This window comes from Podarcis vaucheri (assembly GCF_965113315.1).
Source record: "Podarcis vaucheri genome assembly, chromosome: Z".
Classification (NCBI taxonomy): Eukaryota; Metazoa; Chordata; class Lepidosauria; order Squamata; family Lacertidae; genus Podarcis; species Podarcis vaucheri.
The window spans coordinates 47,955,889-47,975,810 of NC_138758.1; the positions used below are offsets into that span (position 1 = coordinate 47,955,889).

General features: G+C 46.9%; 1 protein-coding gene across 6 annotated transcripts in view; it reads right to left on the reverse strand.

Moving 5' to 3' along the window:
• Positions 1-19,922, reverse strand: part of COL27A1 (collagen type XXVII alpha 1 chain) — a 266,717-nt gene that overhangs the window by 174,830 nt on the left and 71,965 nt on the right. For all 6 annotated transcript variants that reach the window (XM_082208770.1, XM_082208771.1, XM_082208769.1 and 3 more), the window contains 5 exons: positions 17,999-18,043; positions 13,110-13,163; positions 9,518-9,562; positions 4,995-5,048; positions 1,028-1,072 (listed from right to left, as the gene is read on the reverse strand). In XM_082208770.1, coding sequence (XP_082064896.1) covers positions 1,028-1,072; positions 4,995-5,048; positions 9,518-9,562; positions 13,110-13,163; positions 17,999-18,043 — 243 coding nt within the window. The remainder of the gene's footprint in view (positions 1-1,027; positions 1,073-4,994; positions 5,049-9,517; positions 9,563-13,109; positions 13,164-17,998; positions 18,044-19,922) is intronic.

Genomic DNA, 19,922 nt, shown 5'->3' on the forward strand with positions numbered 1-19,922 from the left:
ACATAGAGGTGCTTGGAGGTTACATTTGTCCCCCAGGTCTGAGGTTCCCCACCTCTGCTATAGATGATTAAGCATGTGGACACCTGCGGTTGTGCTCTTACAAAGAAGCACCTTTTTGTGCAACAGGGCAGGGTTGCAAAACAGGGCAAGGAGGGAGGAAGTAAGCAGAGAGGGGCAAAGGATGCATTGTTCACTATCCAAGGGTTTTATAGAGGAAGACACTTTATGGGGCACATGCCATTCTGCAAAAAAAAAATTCAGGACTATGCTCTAGCTGTGCTCCCAATTATTTCTATGTAGCTCCATCATAATCATCATCTTGGGCAGTTATCCATCCCTTCTACCCCCTCCCCCCCAAAAAAAAACCCTGCCTCAAAGTGATTTAGGACATCAAACAGTTCATCAAACTATTTTAAATCAAACTCACAGAACATAAAGAAAATAAAACAAAACTTTCTGAACTTGTTCACCCAACAACAAGAATATACAGGACCAAGAATATAATCGACCCCACGGAAAGCTGGGGATCGAAAAACAGGCCATGGATCTTGCTGAAATAAGAACTTTAATTCAAGCTAAATTCAATTCCTTCTGCTAAATATAGAGCTCTGGTTTTGCCTCCAGCACCTTCTGCTGCTCTTGAGACTGGGGAATGGGGCTGAAAACATGAAGGAAGCTTAATCCTAGTTTTGTTCCCATCCTCCTCTATAAGGAGCAATGCAGGCTAAGAAGGAGGAAGAAACAGAGAGGATGCATAACCCCCTGGGCTGGTTGTAGGTGGGGGTTGACTCAGGGCAGAAAGAGGTTTGGTGCAGCAGAGCCCCATTTGGAAAATATGGACATGTCCTTTATAAAACCAAACAAGACTTCAACATTCCCAGCCCCATTAAACAGCATGACACACAACCAACTGTTCCCTCCCTAAAAAAAAACCACATTCTGTCTGAGATTCTCACCTCCACCGCCCCACTCCCATTTTTAAACTGTTTAAAACAAAGTCTGCATAGTAGACGAAGAAAAACTTTACCGGCCTACCCATCTTGCCCCTCTTCCCAGGAACTCCGGGGATTCCCTAGAAAACAAGCAAAGGGGGTGGGGAGAAAAAGTATTAACATCTGGTGGAAGTCAGAAGGAGACACAAAGGCCAAATCAAAAGAGAAAGGGGATTTTTTTAATATAATTTAAAAAAAAACAGAGACAACTGCAGGATTATTATGGGCCAAATGGTCAGCCGCTGACTGTCAGCTGCAAAAGCAAGCAAATGTGGAGGAAGAGGATCATCACTTAGGCTGAGGAAAGACACACACACACCCAGGGCAAGGAAACTGAGGCATAGCTTAGCAGAAGGAATAATTAAGCTACCGGTCTGGAACCAAACGAAAGCTGAAGCCAAGACTTGCTCAAGAAACTCTGTTTATGTTTCCTATTTGGTGACACACAGAAGCATTAGATCAGCGGCTCCAAATTCCCCCTCATCCATGCAGACGGCATACACACACTTTTCCAGAATCTGCCTTCTCAATAGAGTCCTCTAGGTTTTGCCAACGAAATGGATGGCGTGCAGGAAGAAAAGGGCTTCATTTGGGAATATGGGCACAGTGCTGAAGGGGAAGAGCTATTAATTCTAGGACGGGCGAGACCCAGGTTCAAAATCCCTGTCTGGCCTTGAGCCTTGGGCCAGGCATTAACCACCTCCTTCCCTACAGCCCCCGCCCCCACCTCAGGTGTTAAGACAGGCAGTGGGGACCCTCTTGTTAGTTCCACTGCCCTTGGAAACTTGCAGGTGGGGAAGGCCCAGGAGAAGGCCTTCTCTGTGGCATCCCTAAGATGTGGAATTCCCTCCTCACACAGGTGCATCTGGATTGTGGCATTTCCCTTGTACAATATAGTTTTTGTTGTATGCTGACGGCACTCATTTTTACACTGGCCTTTGAGACCTGATAAATCAGTAGTTCTCAAAGGGTGTGGCAGGAGACAATGGCAAGTGTGGCAGGAAGATTCAAGGGCAAACAATATTCTATTCTGGGAATGATTCACGTTCTTATCTAGCTGCCTTGTTTATACTTTCTGGCTGTCATGGGATCGTATCATAAAGCAGTTGTGGTCTGTCTTATAAATAAAGTCTTTACCTTTACCTATAAATCAAGCACTGCTAGGAGTTGTTTCTTTTTGTTTTCCAATGTATTTCTTATCAATAAAGAATTTGGTATGGTGCAAGCAAATTTTTATTCTGAAAGTGGCCCAGAGTAAAAAGTCTGAGAACCACTGGCACGTGTGTGTGTGTGTCTGTGTCTGTGTATGTGTCTGTCCAAATCTCTTAACTGCAATTTGCTTTGACTAACTTTAATATTGCATTTTGCCCTGGACCTCACGATGAAAGGCAGATAGGAAATCTATATACTGAATAGCTGTCAACTTACAGATTAGAAAATAAGGATCCAGCAGCCTCAAAAATAAGGGATCAGCAGCCAAAATAAGGGATTTTCCGGGCACAGGTATATTCAACTTCTGAGCCCCTCTGAGCCAAAGGCAGAAAGCCCAGCCAGCAGCCAAACGAAGCCTCAAGTGGTGGTTCCCACAGCGCAGCAACCCGGCAAAGGGGATGCAGCAAGGAAAACCACCGTCACCTCTCCGTTGGGAAGCGCTGAGCAAAGGCGAGTCCCCAGGCAACGCGGCTGATTTGATCAGCACAAGGCATGCAAGCTCCACCACCCAGTCGTTCTTAGACTCCTTATTGGGTGAGCAATACAGTTGGAGCCTCCCTCCTCCCTGGCCAGCAGGGAGGGAGGGAGAGGAGCTGCTTCCTTTGAAACCCGGGAAATTTAAGGGACATCATCAATAAGGGACAGCAGCGGGACACGGCGCTGGGATAAGGGACTTTCCCGCCAAATAAGGGACGGTTGACAGCTATGAAGGTTGGCCCTGAGCATTTTGCCACTAGAAGCAAACCAGAAAATGCTGCTCCCCAGCCCACCACCTCCTCTGCTGCTGCTGCTACACACCTGGCAGCAGCAGTGCACTCACAAACAGTGGGTGTGCAGTGGAGGAGCAACAAACTGGACTGGCTGCCTTCCCTAGTTATCCAGAACCTGCTGCTATGAGGCAATGGCCTTACCTTGCCTCAAAGGTGGACTAGCCCAGGTACAGACCCTTTCTGCTCCTTTGAAGAAGGGTTGAACACAGAGGGCCAGGGTGGGAAAGGAGAGCCTTCTTTGGAAAAATAAGCCAGGAGGGGTGATGCAAGGGAAGAAATCTGGTGGCCCCAACACACGGCTGGACTGGCTCACCACGTTTTGAAAAGAAGTGACACACCGCACCATGTTTATACATGGTAACCATAACATTTCCATGTTCCACACAGCATCTGTCTCCTTCACTTTCAAATGGGGTAGGTGTGAGGCAAGGGAGGGCGAACTTCCCCACTGAATTTTAGGGGTGGGGGCAAAATTCAGGGTGGGGTAGCAAAACATGGCAAGGTATGGACCATTCCTCCTGGCAAACTCCTTCCCCCGCTGTCCCACTCACACACTATGAAGCTGTCAAACCAACAATCAGGGGGAAAAATACTTAGGAGTGCACCCCAAATGTGTTACTGATTCTTTGGGGGGGGATTCCCTTTGCAGTCCAGTTTGTATTCAAACTGGGCTGCAAAGAAAACTCCATCACAAGCAAGGGATTGGCTGCACTAGGAAGTTTCTGATGGGGAACTCCATAGTGCAGCCAATCCCAATGGGACTTAGCACCAGTGCTGATCAGGTGATCAGTGCTGGCAGCACATCTTACTTTGGGCAGAATTTGGCCACAGTGAGGAGTTCCCAACTGTGCTGGATGTTTCTCACCAATGATCTGTGGTGTTTATAGGATGGAAATAGAAGCCACCATTATTAAATTTATTCCTCATCAGTAAATTAAAATAAAATCTCCCCACCTCCAACACACACACACACACACACACACACACACACAGTGTGCATTTCAGTGAACAATAGGAAATAAGGTTCCAAGGAGTAACATTTCCTGCCTCTGGTTTGGTTGCCATTATTATTATTATTATTATTATTATTATTATTATTCACTAAATTTTTATATTGCTCTTCATTTGGGGATCACAGAGCAGTTTATAATTGGCTCTTACTTTCTTTATAGCGGAGAAAACATTGGATGAAATGCTAGGGGAGGCCGACAGTAGAAGATACCAGGCTGAGAGAGACAACAGTCTCAGTCAGCTGATTCTGAATGACATGAAAGGGTTGTTTATTCAATAATAAATGGGAAATAAATTAATAAAACTGTTTGATAATAAATCAGATCTATAATAATATTATAATAAATCATATAATAAATAATTATTATCTATTATTATTTATTCAATTTATAAGTGGCTTGCTATGTAAAAAGACTCTAAGCTACTTACAAAACTTTAGAAACATAAAAAATACACTTAATAATAAATCAATAGGGTAGTATTCAACTTTTACTCAGAGTACACCCACGGAAATTAATGACTATGAGTAAGTTAGATCCATCAATTCTATTTGGTTTGCTCTGAATAAAAGTTAGTTGAATACCACCCATAATAAATTAATTGAGTAATTGCAATAGTAATCATAATAAAATAATAAAATATAAATTAATGTGACCATTATTAATTAATTAGCACTTGCTACATAAAAGGCCTTTAAGTGACTTATTATACTTTAAAAGCATAAAACACAGAATGAAATAAAATAAAATAGGTTAAATTAGTATTATAAAATGCCAGAGAAAGGAAGAGGCATTTATGGGATTTTCAAATGCCACAAGATTGTGGCTGTTTTGGGGTACGATGGACCTTGACTTCTGGGGCACAAGCATGTTGTGCTTCATGCAGAAAACATGTGCATCTGCCAAAGAAGAGAAAAGATCAAGGCAGCCACCAAGACAGGCAGCGGCATGGACAACATGAGAAAGACAAGACAGATAGCAGTTTTGGCACAAAGAAGGCAAAAACTCACTCGCTCGCCGTCAGCACCGGGCAGCCCAAATAATCCTGGCAGTCCAATGTACCCCTATGGAGGGAAAGGAAAAAACAAAGAGCATTTTGTCTCCTCTGATGCGGTGGGTTGGGGTCAAGTCCTGTCCCTTGAGAACAAATAAAGCATCTTCCAGCGCTGGTCCAGGGAAGCCGTGATGAAATAAACCTTGGGGCAAGTGTATATGCCCATGGACTGCATGGTGCTGGCTTCCACGATGTAGTCCAAGGGCACATACCCTCACACCAGGGACCATGAGGACTCCAGAAAGGAAGGCGCCAGCCAGCTAGGGCCTTACCTGGGCTGGCTCAGGGTGGACCTGGGAGAAATGGAGCTTTGATCCAGGTTAGCTATGTGTGTGTGCAAAAGTTTCTGCTGCTGGCATTTTGTGTCACAACCCCACCAGGGAGGAAATAACTAAGACCTTCAGGAACCAAGGGAGAATACAGCAGGGATGGGGAAGATCTGTGGCCCTCTAGAAGTTGTTGGGTTTCCCATCAGCCACAGCCAGCATGTCAAATGGTCTGGGATGATGCGATTCAGAGCACCAACATGTGGAGAAATGCTGGGGTAGCTGAGTCATTAGAGCATGAGACTCTTAATCTCAAGGTTAAGGGTTCGAGCCCCGTTTTGGGCAAAAGATTCCTGCATTGCAGGGGGGTTGGACTAGGTGGCAATTGTGGTCACTTCCAATCTACAATTCTATGATTCAATGATTCTATATGAAGCTGCCTTATACCAGGTCAGGCCACTAGCCTGTCTAGCAGTTTATCATCTGCAAGGATTCTTGCAACTCTCCGGGGCATCACACAAGGGACATTCCCACCCTGAGATACCAGGAATGGAACCTAATGTTCTCTCCGTACCCAGTTTGCAGATTAACCCTGGCCAGCCACCTCCAGTGCATTCTCATTCACCCAACTAATAATAATATTTTATTTATTTATTTATTTATTTATACATACCCCGCCCATCTGGCTCTCTGTTTCAGAAACTAACTACTAAAATGACTATGCCCCCTCACTCTTTGAGGATGGAAATGTGTTTGTTATCTCCATCATACATTTTTTTTTAAGGACAGCTGGGGGATAGGCTGTGTTTTGGAGCAGCCTGTCATTACAGGATATTAAACAGCTGATCAGCCCATTCCCCCACCTTCTTCCCTTGTACAAGAATGAAAACCACTGATGGGGTCAACCTTTGTTTATCGCTTGCAATTTTCCCGGTGATGAGAGCCAGCTGGTAGCATTTACTGCTCACAAGGAAAAAGAGCACATGACAACCAGGGAGATGGATTTATTGGCTCAGAGCATCATGTTGATTTGGAATTGCAGTGGAGAGTAGGAGGCAGTTAACCGGAGCTCTGCTTCTTTCCAATAAAAGTGAAGAAGAGGAGGGTGGAATGGAAAAGAGGCAGAAGCTTCTCGAAAGTGAACAGTCAGGATGAGGCAGCCCAAGTGAGGACACAAAGCACTACTGTGGCATCAGAGGTGTTGGCCTTTGCATGTGGGTTCAAGATGCTGGTTCACTGTTAGAAGCAGAGGTGTCAAAATGTGGCCCCTTGAGTGGCTCCCTCCTTACAAAGCTAAGCTCTGGCACTAGAAGAGCCCTTCAGGGTTAGACAAAAAGTGCACCTAACCCAAGCGGGGGACCAAGACTTCCCCAGGTTGTTTGCTACCGCAGCAACTGCAGTCAGGGGTAGACTGCCTATGAACATGAAAGTTCCATTTCGTTATCCAGCTAAAACAAGGTACCGGGCCTCAGGCCCAGGGGCCAGATGTGGCCCTCCAGTCTTCTCCGTGGCCCTCTGGACTCTCCCTGGGCCCTGCCCTGTGCTGTCTGCTCAAGTGCTTTGCTGACTTGATGGCATCTTTGAGACTTGCTCATGTCCTTTGCATGCTCGGACAGGTGATGGAGCTGTGTGGGGTGCAGTGCAGGTAGAAATACCTGGTTTTTGCACACCTGAAATGTAGCCTGCACTAAAGGTAAAAATTGCATCTGTTGATCCACCTACCTTTTCCTCTGCTCCCACCCACCACTGGTATGCAGCAGTTGAGCTGAAAACAATTCTCCACTCTTCACCAGGCCACTGAATCTGTCTAATCAACATCTACAACATCCTACAAACCTAACAAAGCGAAAAGAGAGAATATGCAGGACCCCCTTCACTTAGGCCAAACAGCCCGTACTTTGAAGCAGGGGTGATAAACCTTTTTGCGCCAAGGGCCACATTCCCTTCTGGACAACCTTCCAAGGGCCACATGCCAGAGGTTCAATTACACCAAAGATACTCAAGGCAGGTGTGATGCAGGGCCATGGGTGTACCTGGGGGAGGGGGCACGGAGGGACACATACACACACCCAAATAAAAAAAACTGATAAAAATACATAGCAAACTGAGGTTCTGCCCCCCCCCCCAATCCTGGCTCTGTCCCTGTGCAGGGCTGGCAAGTGCTGTGGGCAGAGAAGAGTTCCAAGAGTTCAGACAGAGCTGGAGAGCCACATCCTGTCTTCTCCTGGGCCAGAGGATCCCCTCCTCTGCTTTACAATCTTCCTCACAGACCCTGCTCAGGTGCTTGCCTGTGAGGACAATCAGGCTGATGAAAAAGGGTCTTGCCCCGCAATTGTAGCAATCAGTTCCACTGGACATTAAACAAGCTCCTCTCCTTCATAGTTTCAAATGCCTCTAGAAATCTCACTTCTTCCCTGCTGCTTTTAATGGGTGGATTTAAATTAGGCTGAAATACAGTATTTATAATGTGACTTAGTTTTGTGCTGGGTGGTTTCTGCCATTTTTGTGCACGCTTTTTAAGGTTGTCTTAAACTGTGATTGGTTTTCTCCCCCAATCTATGCATTTTGCATTGTTTTGGTGGCTTGTTTTGATCCTTTTGAATGTTTGTCTATGTGGTGGGAGACACATCCTCCCTATAAGTTGTAAACTAACTCAGTAGGGAAGCAGGGTGGGCAGTACTTTCCTCTTTGCTTCAGGGCAGGAGGCAAAGTGAGGCAACCACCTCAGGTGACAGATGATAAGAGACAGCAGCGAGAGTTCCCTGGCTGTAGCAGGGCTTGCCACAGGGTCTGACCTGGGGCCCTAAACTAGTCAGATGCAATGTAAGCTCCTATCCCACCCACCAGTCCAGCCAGCTTCTGTACATTGAGTAGAGAAGGAAGAGGCCATGCCGTCTTGTCCTCTGCCTCAGGCAGCAGAATATCATGGGCTGGGCATGCCTTGCTGTGCTTGTTTTCCACTTACAGGGCGGGGGGGCGGGGGGTTCCACCACAGAGCCCAACCTCAGCATTTCTAGCATCTCATCTTGGAGCTTAGCTACAGGCCGAACCCAACAGACACCCCCCAGCTTCTTCCACACGTCAGTTACATGCTGCTTGAGGATTTGTTGTTGCCAAAGACAGCAGGCAAACCTATGCAAGGGTTGATTAGGCAGAGCAAGGAAGAGTGGAAGAGAGGCATCTGCTGAGACCTTCCTTCCTGCACACACACACACACACATCAGTGAATCCACTGTTGCTCAACCATGGGCAATTCCTGCAAAACCTAAGGACAGTCACACACACACACACACACACACACACACACACACACACCAGTGAATCCACTGTTGCTCAACCATGGGCAATTCCTGCAAAACCTAAGGACAGTAAGCCAAGGGCAGGACAGCTGCAAGGGAGGCTGGGCCTGGCTCAGCCCCCAACATGTGCCAGGGCAGAATAACTGGGAAGATACTGATAGCCAACAAGCAGGCTCACAGCAGTTCATGGACACTTGGAAGCAATAGGTCCCCAGGCAATAGGACAGGCAAGGCTGGTTCAGGGAGAAGGTAACGTTTGCTGCTGAGACACAGACCCACTGCTCCACACAAACCTGGCAGCAAGCCTTGGACTGCTTCCTTTTGCAGCAGCTGCTGGCAGGCAGGAGCCAGGGCAAGCAGATCAGTTCCAGCTGCTCCTCATTCCAGGAGAGCAAGTCTCATTGGCCCAGGCATTTAAAACCCAGAGCCCTATAGCCTGGCAATGACCTGTGCTCCCAGTTTACATGTGTGCTTTACTCCCATTCATGCCAGGACTGCTGGTCTTAGAAGTGCAGTGGGCAACTTTGCTGTCAGGGGTTCCTTAGCAGCTGTTCTTCACTGTTTCCAGAGGTTATAGGAGCGAGTGAAGGCTGGTCCATTAGGGCAAACAGGTGTGCTTCAGTCCCTCCTCACCAGCTTGCCTTCCAACTTACAGTCAGTTCAAAGAAGAGTGCTGGTTGTCAGCTTCCTTCTCTTCCTTAGGCTCAGTGCAGAGCTCAGCAGGGCAGGGAGGAGGACCATGGGGTGGCAGGGGTGGGGGAGGACACCAGAATCTGTTGGCTCTGGCTTCACCTACTGCTGGCTCATTTGCCTTTCACCCTACTGGTCCAAGTGGGCCCCAGTCACCACTGCCTACTGGTTCCCTCCTCGTCCATGTCAGTGGAAATGTATAAACAAGGCTCTCTCTCACTTACCCGGCTGCCTTTTGGACCAGGTTCTCCTATAGGTCCAGGTAAACCCTGAAACACAAGAAGGGAAAAGCAAAGCAAAGCAAGAAAGACAGATAAATGTGGACACGTTAGAACTTTTTTTAAAATACACAAACACACACACACAAACATCTGGAAACTGGCTTCTCTTTGCAATTTAGGAGGCAGCCCAAGAGATAGCTAGGAAGGAATTCAGAGGGGAAGAATTATCATTATCACAATAAGCCTCCGGAAACAAATGCCCTAATTGTTACAGGGAGATAGCTCTGCAGGCATTCACATTTTAAAACAGAACTCATAGTAAATTCTACTCCATTCCAGAGCAGCTCAGCTGCAACAGGGGAGTGGACTGAGTGCAAGAAGGGAAAAGCAAAGGCTGGTTGATATCAGATTGTAGTAAGTTGCTCACGCACATGTACAGGCTACAGGTTGACCTCTGTGCTAATATATTAAGAAGCTATCAGCTGCATTTATCACAAGGTAATGGAAAGCCGGGCTTAAATCCCAGGCCAGCAACTTTCAACCCTGCTCTGTCAAATTAGGTTTTTTGGGGGGTGGGGGTGAGAGTGCAGAGGTTTTCCTAATTACAGGAATGTGATATTGATGGTAAACAGAGGCAAGTTAAGCCCATGGCCAATGCTTAGCTCTGATAGAAAAAGTGAGCATGTAGGTCCAGAAGCAGGAGACTTCTGGAAACCAGCTGCTGTGGGGAAGGCAATGGAGGAGGCTGGCTGCCTTCACAAAGGACCTGTCATAGGGAAGGTGTTGGGTGGTATGAAGCTTAGAATTGTGAAACCAGAGACCTGTGTGTTGCTGCGCTACATCCACCTTCCCTAACCTGGTGCCCACCAGATGTTTTGGACTCCCAAAACCCCCCTCTATTTTTCAATGGCTTTTTATTGGATAGGCTGCAGGGCAGCTGTGGGTGTGAACATGCCCTCTAGAGGTGGCTCCCATTACCCCTGACCACTAGCCTAGTTGGTTGGGGCTAATAGGAGCTGCAGCCAAGCAACATCTGGAGAGCACCATGTTGGCGACCCCAGCTTCAGAGGCGTGTTTCAAAGGGGGATTTCAGTCCCAGTTGGAGCTGGAGAGAAAGGGAATACGCCTCCTCTTCCCAACAGTGTCCACCCATCTATCCACCCATACCTGCAACCAATTAAAGATGAAACAAAGGCATAGCTGAACACTACATGTTACCATGTAGTTTGACTTGCAGAACTCACGAGGACTAGGAACTTACGAGAATCTCAAATTCTGTATAATTGCAAGGGGTAAATAAAAAAAAACTGGCAAGATGAATAAGGATTAAGGACTATTTGTCTGGAAATGTAAAGCTCATCCATTCTCACTGTTGAAATAAAATATTCCTATTTGAGACTAGGGAATAGGGAAAAAATGTATTAATTTCAATCTCTCCTCCTCTTATTCTTCCACCCTTAAGTTTTGCATCAGTGTGTGGATATTCATCTGTGCAACAGGCACATTTCTGCTAGCCATTCCCTTGTTTTATGCATTTTTTTTATGTTACCATCACTACTGCAAGTACTTTTGTGCACCATTTCCTATCATATGCATTTTTTTATATTTTTTTTTTGTGGCAAGCTGTGTCACAAAGTTCATACACATGTGAATTACAAAGGATAGCTCTGTTTCAGTTGCTCATGGGCTTAGGGGGTATAAATTAGGTGAGCTTGTACTAAAATGCAAAGTGAAACAGATTTCTCTCCCATTCCTATAATAAACTTCCATGGTTATTTACTCTATGCCAGTTGCCAGACTAAATGAAATTGAACGATCTCCTTCCACCTCCACTTCCATCACCTCCAATTCAGGAAGCTCTGAAAGATAAACCCAGATCCCACTGTCAAAATGTTTGTTTGTATGCTTCTGCCATCAGGCCAAAGTTAACAACTTTGCCTCCGACGCCTGAACCAAAAAGAAGCCAAAGCTTCCAACTTTTCCACTGCGATGCAAAACCAAAACTTGCCAAAAGAAGAAGTAATGAAAGCACCGAATAAGGAAAGTAAACATAACTGAGACTGAAGAGGTTAGTGTGGGCAGCTGTACTATATTGGTCCCAGAGGATAAGAAACAGGGCTATTCTGCACCTTCCCCCCTTTGAATAAGCTTCTGTTGGTGAAAAAAGCACACAAACCTTTGGCTTAGACAGAACGTTTCATCAAACAAATGGGAAAGCTGGAAACTTACAGGGAGAAAGCATTCCTGCTGTCTCATGGCCTCTATTGCTGTGCCTTGAATAAACTTTTTGAAAAGTTTGTTGAGCCATGCAGGGATAAGTGGACATTGTGGAACATTGCTTGCTTGCTTACTTATTTATATTTAGTATTGTTATTTACAGGAACGTACAACGGGCCAAAACAACAAAGAGTCTTGTGACACATGCCAGGATTTCTCTATTAATAGCAAAGGGGGAAAAAAACAGTTGATTGATGGTGACTGCACTGTGTCAGGTATGAATCTGAAAGTCAGTTCCACAATCTCCTGCCCATTCAGAATGACCAACGTCAGTTAAAAGCTTGCATACCCTTTTCAGCAACATAGGCTGGCATACAGCTAGGCTTCACTGCAGGCCAAGCCTTTGATGCTCCTTTTATAGCTGCCTCCAAGAGAGAACTTTGGTTTCTGCAGCTTCTTCAACAACTGCATTGCCTCAAAGAGAGAAGGTGCAGCTATATAACATCTCCCTTCCATAAGCACACACACATACACAACACAGCTGCCCTTCACACCACATTTCATCCAGCAATTATTATTTTAGACACAGCAACAACAGGTGTGCATAGTGGAAAAGATGTGGGCGGGGCCGTCCAGAGTGCTGCATGCACTCTGGCGCATGCTGAGCCATTGGTGCACATGACCTGTCCCGTTCCTTTGCACAGAGAGGAGAGCCATGCATATGCTTTCCTCCACTGAAACAAGCAGATCATGCAGAAGACTGCACGGCGTACATGTACTAAAAACTCCTGTGGCCTCTGGGTCAGGGATAGGAGAACCTGTGACCTTCATCCCTGTGGTCAGAGATGATGGGAGCTATCAGCATACACACTTTTTTGCAAGATAATGTTAAAAAATAATAACATATGCTTGCATGCTATTTTCATAATTTTTTTTATCCAGTATATGCATTTGTGTGCACATTACTTTGCTGGGGAATCACACTGCAAATTCAGAATAGTGCTTCAGCTTGTGCATAGTGTTTCAGAAAGTGCAAATTATGTTAGTTTACCTTTCAATGCCAATTGAATCAAATTCTCCACCCAGCCTTAGCTAGGCTACAATTCCCAACATCCCTGACCACTAGGCATGCTTGCCTTGGCTGACTGACCTGGAGTCCAGCAACATCTCAAGGACCAGGCATTTCGCACCGTGACCTACAAAGGGGGACCCCCCCCCCTGAGTGGTCCAGAGTCTAAAATTACCTAATCACAATACTGGCATGCAAACACATTATAGCTGGGACTGAATCCCTTATTAATTGTGGGATACCATAGCCATCTACCTGCCTGCCCACCAAACCCCTATGCTGTACACAGCACGGTAAGATTTACTGCACCTGCCTGCCAGGATAACCTTTGGCACCTGGGTTCCCGTCAGATCCTCGTTCACCCTGTAAAAAAAGAGAGGAAAGGGCAGCAGGGCAGGGAATGGGAAGAATTAAATCTGGCTTCATGACCTGCATAACAGTAGTAGTAGTAGTAGTAGTAGTAGTAGTAGTAGTAGTAATAATAATAATAATAATAATAATAATAAATTCATCTTTCTCAACATGGTGGATGACATGCTGATAGGCACAACAGGTTCACAGTAGACACAGTGCATGAACTTTGATCCATCTGACAGAAAGAGCATCAGGAGCACATATGGAACCCATCCACAAAAGAAGCACGGAGAAGCTCAGAGCTTGCATATGGTTACACCAGGGAGAACCTGAGGCCTTCAAGGTGTTATTGGACTCCGATCAGCCCCGGCCAACAATGACCAACAGTCAAGGATTATGGGAGTTGTAGTCCAACAGCATCTGGGGGGCCACAATTTCCCCATTCCTAGACTAACTAAACTAGCATTTGCTTCACAGAATCCAACATTCTCTCCATGTTCTCACCACAAGTAGCATCTTCCCTCCCACCGCCATTTTGAAGATGCAGGTAGATCAAAATGAACAGAAAATAACATCTGACGCATTATAAAGAAAGCAGTGGGACATGCAACAAAAAGTTGCAGCATAGGGTGCTTCTTTTAGGGTTCTAGTTGGCCCGCCCCATTTGGAGAAGAGCTGTAGCTCGGTGGAAGAGCACTTGCAAGGCCCCAGGTTCAATGCAGGGAGGGCTGGGGATGCCCCTGGTCTGATTCCCTGGAAAGCTGCTGCCAGTCAGTGCCAATACTTATTTAGTATTACTAAATCAGTGACAATACTGATTTAGATGCAGTCATGGTCTGACTCAGTATAAGACAGCTTCCTGTGTTCCTATGCTCTGTTTCAGAACATGTCATTCCACCTCGTCCTGATTTTCCCATTACCAATAGTCAGTATTCTGTGCCCATTGAGCATACCCAGTCCTTTGTGTGTGTCCGTACGTGTGTGATGGGAGGGGTGATGTTCCTAAACATTTTTTGCACTTCAGCAAACATTGGTGTTCCTCTGAGCCTGCTAAGACCACCTCTCATGCATGGACGGTGTCATTCTGGTTGCAAAAACATCCATATTTGGAGAATGAATTTGCCATGAGTATATATAGGAACACCAAAAGACCACTGGTCCATCCAGCTCAGTGCTGTCTACACTGACCGGCAGCAGTTCTCCAGTGTGTCAGGTAGAGGGCCTTCTGAGTGCAAAGCAGATTCCCCCAACACTGGGCTGCAGCTTTTCCCAAGTGATGAAGACTGAATCACAAGTAAAATCCCACAGATGTCAACAGCAGTTGATGTGAAACAGCAGAGTTGTGAAAGGGTTTCCCAGAATACAGTGGTGAAATGCAACTCATCACATGCAGAGACAGTCAGTGTGGTGTCATGGTTAAAACGCTGGACTATGACCTGCAAGACCACAGTTCAAATATGTACTTAGGGTTGTACTCACCATTAATCATGCACAAAGTAGACTCATTTAAATCAAATGGACACCACTAGTTTAGGTTCATTAATTTCAATGGGTCTACTCTGAGTTGAACTTCATTGGCCATGAAATTCACTGGGCAACCTTGGGCCAGTCACCAGCTTTCAGCCTAACCAGTCACACATGCCCCCTTGAGCATCTTGGAGGATACGTGGGTTATAAATGCAATAATACAAGAAGTGAAGGTCCTGAGCAAAGCCCCAACTGCTTGAATGTTGAATTCCCAGCAATAGATTTCATGCTGAATGAATTTGTGTATAAAATACTTTCACATCAAGCTCAACAGACTCTGCCATTCATCGGGTTCATTATTTATTTATTTATTTTACTGTAAACATCACGCTAATCTAAACAGAAAAGGGGTGAGGTGGGCGTAGGAGAAAATTAAATTACAGCCTCCTTCTTTAAGAAGCGATTCAGTCCACTCCAGCTGAAACATTAATGCACGACGGGGGGGGAGGTAAAGTAAATGTACAGCTATATCCCTAACATAAAGGTTTTGAAAACATTAGAAAACATTTAGAAACTGAAAACGCATCTCCACATGCTTTGCCCTCCATGGATCGGCAGCCGCATGACACTGAGATAGCATGAGGGGCCCCAACATAAATCAAAGCAGAATCCAACAAACACTTGAAATGATCCCCAGAGATCCCTTTGGAGTGCAAACATCTTCATTTGATATCTAAGCATGTCTTACGTATTACAGGTGTTTTATTATACAGTGGTACCCCGCAAGACGAACGCCTCGCAAGACGGAAAACCCGCTAGACGAAAGGGTTTTCCGTTTTGGAGGCGCTTCGCAAAACGAATTTCCCTATGGGCTTGCTTCGCAAGACGAAAGCCCATAGGGAAATCTCCGGGGACCTCTTTTAAATGCTAGCGGTGGGGAGCAAAGCCTTCCCCCCCCTCTGGCCTTCAGAAGAGGTCCAGGAAGGCTGGCGGGGGCCGAAAGGCTTTGCTCCCCAGCGCCAGCATTTTAAAAGCAGTCCGGGATAGCAGGGAAGCGCTTCCCGCTATCCCGGACGGCTTTTGAAGGCAGGAGAGATCCGCGAAGCCTGGGCGCGCTGATCTCAGCGCGTGCAGGCTTCGGCATGCCGGCAACTCTCAGCCAGCAGCGGCAGCGCTGCCGCTGCTGGCGGAGAGGTGCACGAAGCCTGGGCGCGCTGATCTCAGCGCGCGCAGGCTTCGGCATGCCGGCAACTCTCCGCCAGCAGCGGCAGCGCTGCCGCTGCTGGCGGAGAGGTCCGCGAAGCCTGGGCACGCTGATCTCAGCGCGCACTAGCTTCGGCATGCCGGCAACTCTCCGCCAGCAGCGGCAGCGCTGCCGCTGCTGGCGGAGAGGTCCGCGAAGCCTGGGCGCGCTGATCTCAGCGTGCGCAGGCTTCGGCATGCCAGCAACTCTCCGCCAACAGCGGCACCGCTGCCGCTGCTAGCGGAGAGGTCCGCGAAGCCTGGGCGCGCTGATCTCAGCGCACGCAGGCTTCGGCATGCCGGCAACTCTCCGCCAGCAGTGGCAGCGCTGCCGCTGCTTGCGGAGAGGTCCACGAAGCCTTGGCCGGACAGCTTTTGAAGGCAGGCGGGGGGGAGCAAAGACTTACGCCCCCGCCAGCCTTCAGAAGAGGTCCAGGACCTCTTCTGAAGGCTGGCGGGGGGCAAAAGTCTTTGTCCCCCCTGCCTGCCTTCCCAGGGGCTTTTAAATCGCCCCGGACAGCGGAGAAGTCCTCCGCTGTCCTGGGGCGATTTTAAAATGCCGCCCGCCAGCATTTTAAGATCGCCCCGGACAGCGGAGAAGCCCTCCGCTGTCCCGGGGTTTTTTAAAATGCTGGGGGTGGGAAGAAAAGCCCTTGTCCCCCCCCCCCAGCCTTCAGAAGAGGTCGGGGGACAGACTGTCCCCGGACCTGGTCTGAAGTCAGTTTCCCTAGGAACGCATTAATTGATTTTCAATGCATTCCTATGGGAAACCGTGCATCGCAAGACGAAAAACTCGCAAGAAGAAAAAACTTGCGGAACGAATTAATTTCGTCTTGCGAGGCACCACTGTATGTGTCTGATTATGCTCTTCTTAATAACTTTGTTTGCTAAAATCCACTTGCTTATTTCGGTTTTCTTGACTGTAATCTATATTTGGCTGACTATTAAATCTTGACTGATTCATTCATTTGGTTCAAAGGAGTGGGCTGCTCAAAATGCAAAAAGAGGTCCAAGCAACTTGAGGCGAATGGGCCAGGGAGATTTGGGGGCTCCTCCCTGCTTTGGCTCATTGCGCATTAAAAGATTTCCAGCCCTGGAAGGAAGAGAGCATGGAGCCTCTGATCTAGGTAACTGCTGTACAACATCTGCCAATGGAACTTAACCAAAGTTAGAACAGACAGTAGCTTCTTTCGGCTTTGGCTTCTGGGTCATGAAAACAGTTCTGCAGCCCTGGGAGAAATCTGCTTAAGGCAAATGCCAACGGGAGCCAACCTTATGAGGACATCCAATTATGTTTTAGGGGCAATGCCTATATAGCAGCCAACTCTCTGGGACCTCCAGTTACATCTGGGAATAGTGCTTTGGGACCAAGAGGATTGATGGTGTGGATGGGTTTCTCTTTAAATCCATGACAAAAGAATAGGGAAGTGATCAGATGCTGGAGAGAGATAGGCTGCAACACAACTATGCCTTATAATTAGGACCAATGCATTGGGATTTGGGTGCAGGCAGGGTTAGGGAGTTATTAAAGTTGCCTTTTGAAAAGCTGCAAACCCACTTTCAGAACCTGAGGGTCAAAAACCTGGGATGTAAAAATAAACCAAACAACAAATCGATAAATAAATTGGTGCTTTCACAACACGTTGCTGGATGAGAGATACCAGGGCAGGTTTCAAGTGACTTTCAGGTGGAAGCATATTCTAGGGAAAGACGGGCTTTAAATGGAGGCATCGATAATGTTTGCAAGGCGCAGACCCAGGAAGGAAGGAGCTTTGGGGGCTCCGTAACATCAGCCTCCAAGGAAAGCTGAAATTTAGAAGCTCCCAAAATTCTTTTCTGCACCAACTGAAATCCTTGGGGCAAGGAGTGTATGTCTTTCTAACCTCTTTAAATTTCCAGCCTTGGAACAAATCAATCAATCAATTCAACAAGTAGCTGGGATTGGCTCAGAAATAACCAGAGCTATTTCTTGATTTTTTTTTGGGGGGGGAGTCACTTGACTTATTTCTGAACCAATCCAGTACATGCCATAGGAAGGGCAGCTGCCACAACTAGTTAAGTCACTCTTGAAACAGAACATTACAACAACAACAATAGCAGCAGCAACGGCAACAATAACAACAAGCGCCACTCACCTGGTCTCCAGGATGACCCGGTGGTCCTGGATATCCTTTCTGTCCCTGTTCAAAAGAATAAAAAATTCAGGTGAATTGGTTTTGTGGAAAGGTCTTTTTAAAATGCTAGAAGAGTCACCATGCATGGATCAATGCATATGTGCAAGGAGAACTAGGGATTGTATCCTGTAGCCCTTTAAAATCTGTTGGTCAGCAAAACCCATCAGCCGCAGCCAGTGTGGCCAATGGTGATGAGAGTTGTGATCCAACATCATCTGGAGCTAGCCACCCCTAAAGTAGACACGTTGTCGGCTTGTGATGAGAGTGGGGGAGACTAACCCTTGCCACATTTCAAGGTTCATATGCAGTAGTTTGCTGCGCACCAGGGATGGGCTGTTGGTTATGTTTTCTGCAATTTTGCTACTCTTTCTTTCCCAGCATTGCTCTTCCCCTCCATCTTTGCCTCAACTGGATTATTTCCTCAGGAAGTGGTGGGGGACAACCAGGCATTAGGCAAGTTGGGTAGGTATTCCCCATGGTCTTTCCCACCATGAGCCTCTTCCAATAGAACTGAAATGACAGGTGAAAAACAAGAGTCTGAGTTTGATTGCCTCTACAGGTGTTTCTGGGTGATTCCGGGGTCTTAAATCACAACTGGGGTCATCAACTGAAGTGGAAGTCTCCTGCCACTTTTGTAATGAGGGCCCAAGTCAACTCCAGCGGCAGCCCTAATCCAGCCCGTCAACCCTCAGAGTGGCAGTCCGGCAGGCTTTGCAGAGCAAATGGGGACGGTTGGTGAAGGGGAGGATGGTGCAGATAGTGACTCCCGTCTGCAGGCTATGCATGAAAGGCAACCACCAAATGCATTGAGCTGCAAAGCATCCAGTGGCTGTTCAGGGTCCAAAAAAGTACTTTGCAGTTCTGACAGCACAGAAGGGATCAGAGATGGCAAAAACCACATACAGTGGTACCTCCGGTTACAAACTTAAGTCGTTCCAGAGGTCCATTCTTAAGCCGAAACTGCTCGTAACATGAGGCGTGCTTTTGCTAATGGTGTCTCCCGCTGCTGTCACCAAGCAACTTCCGCTAGCATCCCGGGGCAAAGTTCGCAACCAGGAGCATCTACTTCCAGGTTAGTGGAGCTCATAACCCGAAGCGTTCGCAAGGAGGACGGTACATAACACAAGGTTCCACTGTACAAGCATGTCACACACTCTTGCAGCCAGAGAATCCTATTTATAATGTATTTTAAAATACTTTCTGGCTGCACTTAAGGGCAAAGCACTCTCTCAAAGGTGGCTTACAGAAGAAAAACACTGTGCAAATCACAAATCTCTCTCTCTCTCTCTCTCTCTCTCTCTCTCCCCACATATACTGTATTAAGAAGAAGCTGAAATTTATTTATTTATTTTTAAACCACCCACCCAAGGCCAGTAGAGATTTACAATCCAGAAATGTCAACAATCCTGTAAAACCATCTCCCCCTGGAAAAAAGAAAAGAAAAGAAAACCTCAGGAAAAAGCCAGTGAAAACAGGTGGGTCTCTTCTCCCACAAGTCTGTGTTGATGATGGGGCTTGATGGATTTGACCTGCAGAAAATGTCTTCTCACCCCCACCGACTTGATTACTCCCTGAGGTGGGCACTTCACAAAGGCCTCGTTTGCTGACCTTAGCGTGTGGGCAGGTTGGTACTGCAAAAGGTAGTCCTTCAAGTATATCAGATTCCCTTATGAAGAGAATCTGAGGCTATTCTGATCCAGCACTCACACTGTGAGTCGTTTGCTGGAAGCCACAGGTGGGGAGGAGCCTCTTCTGCTCAAACCCTGCTTGCCAGTTCCCTGTGGGAAACTCTGAGAACACGATGTTGGACCACATGGGCCACTGGTCTCATCCAGCAGGCTCTTCTTATGTTCTTATTTGACCACCGTGGAGGTGCCCCAAATCA